Genomic DNA, 10,000 nt, shown 5'->3' on the forward strand with positions numbered 1-10,000 from the left:
TGCAAAAACCCTTGCAAATGCATGCAAACATGCAAACATATGTAAATGCGCTCAGAAAGAGTGGCGGGCGTGGTATTAGCACGCGCAATAGGCGAACAACTCATTTGGCGGTAAACAGCCCATTGCACACGCGGGCCCGGGGGTGGTGGGCCTGGGCCCTGTAAGGCCGCAAGGGGAATGCCGGCTTGGCGGCTGATATTCCCTGGCCCACTCAGCTCCCATGCCGCGCGGCCGCCCGCTGCTCGAAGGGGATCAGCTTTTAATTGCACGGTGCATCATATGATGCCATCCGCAGCCAGTGGGTTAAGATTGATTTATAGCCTTATTTAGAATCGTGCACATCGTTCATTGCATTTCACACTTCCTTTCATAGCCACCAGTTTGACAGCTGTCAATTGTGATTGCACCTCTATCTTGCCGTACATAACAAGATAAAGAGAATGTGAATCAGGGGATTTGGGGGGGGTTTGGAAGAGTTTTGCCGAAATATGGGTTGGGTTCCCATAGTTTTTGAATTCTGGCGTGTCAGTCCATAGAATTTCAAAGATGGCAGTTATGTCTGTAGAGTTTCATTGGCTAATTATATGCGCTAGTGCTAGTTTTATGCATTTTTGATCTTTATTCTTCTTCTTTAAGCATGTTTTACTCCATAATTTCCCTGATATACTTTATGCCCTTCCCTTGCTAATGGGACTATCAAGTCAAGATCGTTGATGGAGAAATGGTACTCGATCTCCGGGACAATTCATTCGCACAATGCTGAGAATCAATAAGATCATTGGATTTCCTGCAGGAAAGCATAATTCTTTTCGACTTAGTCTCTAGGAGGATGTGTCGTTCTCTATAACAAATACCTGTTTCTTTTCAGTATTTTGTTAGTTTTATCCCTCAGAGAATAAATTGCATTTTTTTTTCTTTTCTTTCTTTCTTTTTTCATTATTGTCACCACACAAAGAAGTGAGTGAGAAATTGCCATTTTGACTTAATAAATTCTAGTGCAGAGTAGGTATCTCTTGTTTTGAGAAATAGAGTAAATATTAAACCGAATTTCAAGTATCCATTATTTGCATCGTTATAGGCATGAGTTTTCACTGATCACTCCATATAATCTTTTTTATTGGGGCTATAATAGGGTTTTCATATTCAGTGTACAGAGAATCCTCTTTTTATCACTGATGAGGGAGCTAACCGATCCATCTTTTTCAGGAGCATGAGAAAGTATTATTTTACCATCCGAGTTCTACTGAGATAGACATACAAGTTCGGCATGTGGGGCTGGCAGAAGCTATTACCAGATTTTCAAGGTATTTTGTGTTGTACTTATAAAAGCAAAGCCTGTTGTTTACTGTTTAGATTTTGTACATCAAATTTTTTGTTCTTATTCTTCTTTTTGAAATACCATTATCCAGTCAGAAATCTATATGTGCAAGACCAAAGCATGAGAGTTTTGCCATTATTATTAATTTTTTTTTTTTTCTTTTTTTAGCTGGGGTAGAAATTATTTGATTTCATTCGATTATTAATGTCATGTGTCATGTCATAGGTATGCTGTGCTATTGTCCTCCCTTTACTGTACTTTACTTTACTTCTTGGGTTCCCTGGACTTTATTTTCTATAAATCAGAGTAAAGTAGTATAAACTAAATAGCAGAGTTATGTAACAAAACCTATATAGAGAAATAAAGCAACCAAAGAGAGGAATAACCATATAAGGCTTATCATCAGAGGTATCCCAAACATTCTTTGCCAAGTATTTATATTTAACTGCATGTTAGTGCGACATTCAATAGGAACTAACACCTTAGGGTTGCCCTGCAGTATGCCAAAATGAATGAAGGGTTAGTGTTTGCAAAGGTGTAAAGTTATAAATAAAGAAGATATTATTCAGTCTCTTTTCTGTGAGTGTGTGTTGAAGCATTGCATGAGATGGAAAGGGTTAAAAAATTGATCGGTTAATTTATGCCTAGTCTTGTACAGGTAACCTTCTTGGACATAATAGCAAGGTTTTTATGTTGCCAGATAAGATAGAGAAGAAAGTTGGACTGAAATAGTGTTAGATTTTTTCTTTCATTTATATCCCTACAAAAAGAGAAAGAAGTGATTCATTTTCAGAGATAAATACTAGATGTTGTTCATTTTAACCAATTGGTAAGAACAGTACATGAATTCCTTGTCAGAAGGTTTCCATTATTGTTGTTTTGACTTTTCTACTTAAGGTTTTGTAGCATTTGGATTCTTTTCTTTTAGTTAGATATGTAAGTGTGATTAGGAACAAGAACAATATATGAATATGACTTTAAGATTGGCCTAACATGGGTTTCAAAAGCTGATGCTATGGTCTTGATGAGACTGATAAACTCTAAAGTGAATACCACTATTTTGAAATTTAAGAAAAAGATGAATATCTGCATACTTTCTGTTACAGTACTTTCAAGAAAGATGGTGACTGCGAGGCTGTGCACACGCAGAAGACTCGACAAGCCTTTTACCAGCCAGAACCCAACATCTGGATGGTTTTGGTATGTTTTTTTGTTTGTTTTTTATTCATGTTGAATTACTGTTCATGCAGTGGTTAGAACAGGAATTTTGGAATTTCTCTTAACACACACAACAGATATGGGTGCCTCTCATAGCAGAGAGTTACAAAGTGATATTTTCTTTTTATAGTGATTAGCGGAATACATGACATTCCCCTTGTACACTCTGAACAGAGTTTAATTGCTTTTGTTAGAGTGATTTTATTAGTTGACACTTTGCTCATATAATGATGAGACCAATACCTGTTAATCCCATGATACATACAACAGATTTTGATAACAATCAATTATCTAAACATTTTTCAACTTCTTCAGACAGTATCAGTGGGCTGGATCACAAAGAAGCGAGACACAGGGCCGGTACGGGAATACCAGAGCGAGGGCGTCCAAGATGTGGTCCTGCGAGCACGGCTAGTCAACATGTACCGTGCCTTCACCCTTCAGCATGCATCTTTCACCAGGGTCCAGACGACTTCAGGGTTACAGACTCTGAAGTCCACGTTAAACAGTTTCTTTAGTAGTGTATGTAAATTTTTTGGTGTTCTGTATTGTAGTATTTTTTGATGGGTAGAAGATGATAATCTGGTAATTATGATAATGCTCTGCAGTTTTTATTGTTGTTCTTACTGATGTTTGAGTAAGAGTGCATTTTAATCTTATTATTTCATAATTGAATTATGAAATAATAACAAAATAAAACAGTGAGATAAGTTTATAAAGAGAAGCATGATCTGTTATGTTATTGTTCATATGAATAACTTGTTCTATTAGGGTGTAGAAATTTTCCCCACCAGGAAAAAAACAAAACAAAAAAACTTTGGATCAAAAATGTATAAGACCTTTATTTTCAATTTCTCATTTTCAGTACCTCTCTTCGGTGGAAGTCAGTGGAGGCGACATCCTTTCCGTGTGGTCGGGCGTATCATTCCTTCCCCTTGACAGACAGACATTCCTGAGGATCCACTGCTGTCTCTCACTCCTTCAGGGTTCCTTCCCCAGCATCAGCCACACGGCTTTCTTTTACAATAATCACGTTGTCTGGTGTGTTTTGGGAAGAAGTGTTACTGGTTGGCGCCTTGTGGTGTTTTGATCAGATGAAGAAAATCAAGTTATTTTCATTTTTAGTGTTCTGTTATTAAGATTCTTTGGACTTAGAGTGCCTTCTTTTCTAAAACCTTGAGGTTAACTGATATCATTTGTGATATGTACACACATGATCAACTGTAAAGGCCTTAAGCCCCAATTTTTTTTCCTTATTTTTCTTCCTCCTCTCGCCCTTCTTCATGTCTTTCTCTGTCTTCTTCTCTTCTCTATTTCTTTCTCACTTGTATTCTTTGCCATCTCGTTTTTCTCCTACTTTTCCTTTTTTCTCCTTCTCCTTAACTTATCCTTAACCTTCTGCCTGTCTTCTTCCTCTTCCAAGTATTCAGACTAATGAGGAACTACAATCTCAGGTGTGGTCTGGGGATGGAGGACCTGCGATCTCTCTCCCAGTACCTGAACAACCAGCTGTTACCAGGGTGTTTGAGTAGCAGCTCGACAGGCCATCCCTCCAAAGCTTCCAGCTATCTCTCCAGGTACAGGGATCCTGGCTGCAGGTACTTGTAGTGTGTTGTGCACGTTGGTTGGGATTCTTCCGGCAAGATGGCCCTTGTGAAAGGACGAAGGCAGTGGATTCATTGTTTTATCTTCATTTGTTTTTCATTATGATCTTTATCATTATCTTTGAAGCTGCAGTGAATTGAATTGCAGCATTTTAAATTTAACAAGAATATCAAGTAAGTTTTGGACGTTGTGGAGTTCAAGTAGCAGTAATGCATGGGTGTGTGTTTTGGATGATTTTAACATATTGACTTCGGTAATAAGTGTAGGATGCAATTGTTACCGAAAGACCATAAATTCAGTTTGATTTTATTTAAGTGTAAACATTACTAGGCACTAATGGTGCATTTGTGTATGTGTGCACTGCACCGTCTGACTGCTATTACCTTCATACCATGGAACTTTGATTTTTATTTTGTGTTTCACAAGATGAGACTATTCACAAAGTAGTTATTCATATAGCCGTCCATGTATCATTCTTATATATAGGAAATAGACTGAAAACACATACTTTTTCCCTTCACAAAGTTGTAATAAAAGATAATGGAGTGCTGTCATGTTATTAGCAAATCTATGAAATAGAGCCATCTTTCATAATTCCAGGGATATGTAATATGCCATACTTGAAATAGGTCCACCACCACTGCCACTTAACGAGTTTGTAACAGCTATTCATCCGGTGCAAAGTTTTGTTTATATTATTGTGATTTTTTGTGTGTTATCTCAATATGATGCTAACTTGAACAAATTAATTTGTACCTAGCCATATTATTCTGGTATTTTACAAATGCAGGTGCATGCTATGATGGTATTGTCATAACTGTGAAATAAAGTTATCTTTACGAGTGTGCTCATGTGTGGTGGTTAGAATTGTAGATACACGTCCTGTTACTGCTGCCAACTATTATATCTTGTGGCTGATTCTGTAGAAGATATTTGGCATTCGGTATTTATTGATTGAAGATTGATTTTAGCATTTAGATTTTGCTTCTAAAACTTGGATGCTTCTTAGTGATTATAGGGATTTTGTTCAAGAATTTTCATGTTTTATGATGAGTCAATATAGACATGTAATTAAGTTATAAGTTACAGGACGAAAACTTGCATACTGAAAATGACTTGTTTTCAGTGGCTCAGGCAGAATATATTTATGAAACTAACATACAGATGCATGACTTTCGATAGCCTGGCCAATAACAAACATGTCTTCGTAGTGCATGATTGTGATGCATTATAATCATATGACTATCATCAATTTCATGTTCAGTCAAACTTTCATTAGCATAAAGTATGCATTTTAAAGAAAATATTATTCCACAGCTTAATAGGACTCCTGTTCTATTTTCATACTGCTTTTTATTCTTATTCTTATTCTCATCCTCCTGTCTATATTCTTTCTTATAATTATTTTTCTACCATAATTTAAACAATCTTTAAATCAGTGCAAGAAAACAAAATGGGAAATTGGATTTTATAACTGCATTATCATATTTACTTGTATGCAAAATATGTCTTCAAAAGATTGTAGATCAAGCATGATTATATGATAGATAATGTTGATGTAATGTATATATGTTTAGGCATGTATTGAATGTTTCTGTATAGTAATTATAATTTATTTAGATGTATTTTACTTTTCTTCTACTTCTTATCCTTACAAAATTTTGCCAAACTTGACCTTAAGTTTAATAATTTTTCTTTTCTAACTTAAATATTATGTGTTCATGTCATTTGTCAACCAGTCTCTCTGATATTACTTCAGATTTTGTGGTTATAAGTCATCATCAATTATCTTTCCTTTTTTTTGTCATTTTCTTTTTTTTTAAGCCTAATGACTTGCAGTTAAGTGAAGAGAATAACATTTTTAAAGTAATTTATTTCCTTGCTTCGATGTCTTAGGTTTGTTGGTATAGGAGTAACTCCCAGCATCCAGATACACGCGCACAACGAGAGCGGAGACCTCAAGCCACATCACTTGTTAGTTTACACGCTTGCAGGAGCGACTGTCTGCCTCACTTTACCAGGTATTTTCTTGTCTCAAAATCCTCTGATCATTGTTGTTGCTATATTTTTCTATCTCTATTATTATTATCATATACATTAAGTTTTTTGTTATCGTTATTATTTATTGTCTTTATGCAGAAAAAAACTTGTCATAGGAAAGATAAATTTGATGGGAAATATGTGATGTCTGACATTTTTTTTTTTTTTTCTTTTTTCTTTTTTCTTTTTGTATAACTAAGAGGCATGATCTTATATAATCATGTCTTGTAACTAGTGTCAAATGAAGCTAAGACTTGCAAGCAGTTTTATAAAATTCTGAGGTAAATAATTTATATTTTTCATAGTCTTTACTGTCCTTAACATTAAAATAATTTTGAAGGAAGCATATTTGTTAGTGGAAGATCCTTCATGACGTAGGAATTGTTCAGATCTCCGATTACTACAGAACACAAGTTTGTTTTGGTGTATAGAAAAATATATCTCATTTTAGTCTCATGGGATAATTTTATCAGATGATTGTAGGGAAGACAATGGATGATTCTTTTCAGAGGAAGTATTTTACTTTTCTGCACTTATTGTGAATTCTGCCCACTCCTTACAGATAACGAGAAATTAACTCCAGCGTTATATGAAAAGATCGACAGAGTTTTAGAAGCCAAAGTTTCGCAATTAGCTAGTGATATAGGGGAACAAATCAACAAAAAGTCCAGCAGTGGGACCAGCTCCGACAGCGGAAGCAGCAGCTCCTTCCGTTACGTCTATCACAATCACATGAATCTTGCGACAAAAACTACAGTCCACGGTGGCAACCTGTCTGTCAGTGTGGAGGTTATGCGGACGATAGCGGACATGCACACAGACATAAAAAAGTAAGTAGAAGATCGATGTTGTTGAATATTCTAAAGTTCGTTTTATGATCTGATTCTGAACTGAGAAGGACAAAGGCAAAAGGAGACGAGATAAAGTGGTTATTTCTGTTAAACTCTTTTGTTGTTGTTGTTAGCTGAATTTCATTTATGTAGTACCTTTTTTATCTTTTCCTTGTTTTCTTTGTCTTTCTTTTTTCTTTCTTTCTTTCTTTCATTTCAAGAATAATGGTCCATGGTAGTTTTTCAGATGTAGTTCCTTTATTTTTGCTTTCATCTTGTGTATTGTTTTAATTTCACTTTTACTTTCTTGTTAAATGAGCGATTCATAAATATGGATGGATTACTTAGGAAGTGTTTTTTAGTATTATTATTATGATTATTATGATTATTATTATTATTACCATTATCATTATTATTATGGATATCATTATTATCATTATTATCACTATGAATCATTATTGATATTCATCCTTATGAATAGGTATGACTGTCACCCAGGATAAAATAAGAACTGAAAAGATGGTTTACTTTTTTTTTTCTATTTGTTTTATACAATTTTTCTAGTCTTGCTTGCTTTCTATCCTCATTATACATTATTATCGCACACAGGGCAGTAGACTCGGAAGTCATTTTACATGCTAAATTTTCCATTTCTTTGTGACTGAGATTAGAGTCTGTTTTCTTAGCTATCTTGAATAATCATGAAGCTCTAGACTTCCTTATCTTACTGATTAAATATCCTCGTAACAAAATAGTGCTATTTTTAACATTGTATTTATCTTGAAATACTTATGAGCCACATTTTCCCTTTGTCTTCTAGCTGATTCTGTTTTTAATTATAGGTGTAATAGTGGAGAGTTGGTGGTGAAAACATCCCAAGATCACTGGGTGGTCGGTCGATGCGGAGACGGACGGGAATTTTATGTTGTCGTGAGTCACAAAAATGCCAACCTAGTGGAAGTTACAGGTAATGTGAAAATGTTGCTGCTCTGAGTAATTTTCTTTCTTTCTTCCTTTCAGTTTCAGCGAGTGTGAGGTGGGTGGGAAGGGTTGTTTTATTAATTTTATTCATGTACTGTGTACTTCATAAGTACATATGTATTTTCATAATTGTTATTGCACTGTGAATTAATCTGTAATCCACTTGATCTTATTTTCCGCTTAGCTTTTACTGAATGATGAAATAGTGCAGCTGTAGATTGATATTTTTGTATAGCATATATAGCTTATAATTGTAAGCCATCATGCCATCTTTTGGTTATGAACTAATATCTTGACCTTTGTGCTAAATATATTCTTGAGAAGAATCACCCTTATCCAGAAAACAGTTGGTTCACAGATTAAATGTTTTACTTTGGGGGTTTCAGACGAAGTGAACAGGATGTGCTCCTCTCACTTCAGCAACATCTTCATGGTTGAATGATACTGAACCCAGATGACATTTGTTGTCGGTTCCTGAGACTTCGGACCCCGGACTTCAAGGCCCTTCTGATTCCTTGATCATATTGATCACTGGTCATGCTGATTTTAGGTCGTTTAGTTAGGAGTCCGTACAGTTGCCAAAGTTTACTGTTTACTGCAGTTATTCCTGGAATATAACTGGACATCGGCATTTAGATCTATGGTTACTATGAAATAGTAAGTCCTATTTGTACATTACTTGAAAGGCAGAAAGGGAGTTGTTGGTGTTAAAGTATTTGATTCATGTGAAGATGGAGTCCTTTATTCAGCAACAAGGGAATGAAAATGAGAGTATGTATTTATTGATTAGAAATTAGTAATATTAATATATTTAATCTTGTTAGTTTACTTCCCCTCTGATAGATATGATAATCAAAAAGGGAAAAAGGAAGAAAATGCCAGATTTATGAAGTAAAAACAGGTTGCCACAGTAATCAAGGAGATATGTTATTGTAACATGTACAATAGAATATGGTTATTATATTTTTTGTGGTATGCCATTTTGCTCTTTTATTCGAATTTTCATTCATCCTGATTACAGATATATGATTTGAAGTTATACAAGAATTAGTTCACTTTATGATAGCGTAAAGAGATGTAACTCTGTTAATTTTATTTTATTTTATGTATTGGTTGACATCTATTTAGTGAATGAAAAATATCTTTAAAAGTATGTTTTCATTGATAATAGTAATAATAAAGAAAGTTAGATTATAACCAAGAAAACACTAGTTTTGTGGTCATATCTATGCATCATGATAGTGTTATTGCAAAATTTTCCACTAAGTACAGTATTAAAAACATGATTGTTATCTTGGCAACTGCCAAGCTGTAAATAACAGCAAGTCTGTATAAATCGACAGAAACCTCTTGCAGATATGGACTTGCAAGGGCACAGATATAAGCCGCCTCCTGTTGTAGATACCTAAGACTTATTTTCAGAAGTAAACACAAGCCAAGCCAAACAGTTGAACAAAAACACACTCCACCTGCACACCCACCCACCAGCCTGCCCATACAGTAAAATGTACAAAGATTGGTGTACATACATGTAAAACTGCCTCTGGTCTTGGTACTGGTGATTTATACAAGTGCAAGAATTTTTAAAATTTGTTTGAATATGCTGTGATTTTACAACTTTAATGTATAGGATAAAAATAAAAAGTAATGAAACTTTCTTAGTAATGATTTAGCCTAACCATGTTAGTTTACACAAATAAAATGATTTGTCTATATGATTGCAATATCTGCCAGAGACACAACAGACAATGTTGTGTCTCTGTTTTTGTATACCTATCAAAGATTCATCTTCCTAGCTCAGAAAAGACAATTTGGACTTGTTCAGTATGGTATCAGTTGCATGATGTTGTGTCAGATGTAATATGTAGGATAAAGGATTATTTAATGAAGACAGAATGACTGTATGGAATAATTGCTTTAAATATTTGTTGTGTGCATTTTAGACATGGAAGTTTTTTTTTTTTTTACCTATCAAACACTCACCTGTAAACATGAAACATTTTATTGC

The 10,000-nt window shown here is 34.8% G+C and overlaps 1 protein-coding gene across 2 annotated transcripts in view; it reads left to right on the top strand.

The window, feature by feature from the left end:
- Ccz1 (vacuolar fusion protein CCZ1) overlaps window positions 1-9,649 on the top strand; it is an 11,096-nt gene extending 1,447 nt beyond the window's left edge. The window contains exons 2-10 of one of the 2 annotated variants that reach the window (XM_027355251.2): window positions 1,207-1,304; window positions 2,425-2,518; window positions 2,852-3,058; window positions 3,402-3,577; window positions 3,991-4,134; window positions 6,038-6,162; window positions 6,744-7,011; window positions 7,854-7,978; window positions 8,379-9,649. In XM_027355251.2, coding sequence (XP_027211052.1) covers window positions 1,207-1,304; window positions 2,425-2,518; window positions 2,852-3,058; window positions 3,402-3,577; window positions 3,991-4,134; window positions 6,038-6,162; window positions 6,744-7,011; window positions 7,854-7,978; window positions 8,379-8,434 — 1,293 coding nt within the window. In that variant the 3' untranslated portion in view covers window positions 8,435-9,649. The remainder of the gene's footprint in view (window positions 1-1,206; window positions 1,305-2,424; window positions 2,519-2,851; window positions 3,059-3,401; window positions 3,578-3,990; window positions 4,135-6,037; window positions 6,163-6,743; window positions 7,012-7,853; window positions 7,979-8,378) is intronic. The other variant, XM_027355259.2, reaches the window with a different exon arrangement.
- Window positions 9,650-10,000: the final 351 nt, after the last annotated feature.

The sequence above is a fragment of the Penaeus vannamei genome, chromosome 39 (genome assembly GCF_042767895.1).
Source record: "Penaeus vannamei isolate JL-2024 chromosome 39, ASM4276789v1, whole genome shotgun sequence".
NCBI lineage: Eukaryota > Metazoa > Arthropoda > Malacostraca > Decapoda > Penaeidae > Penaeus > Penaeus vannamei.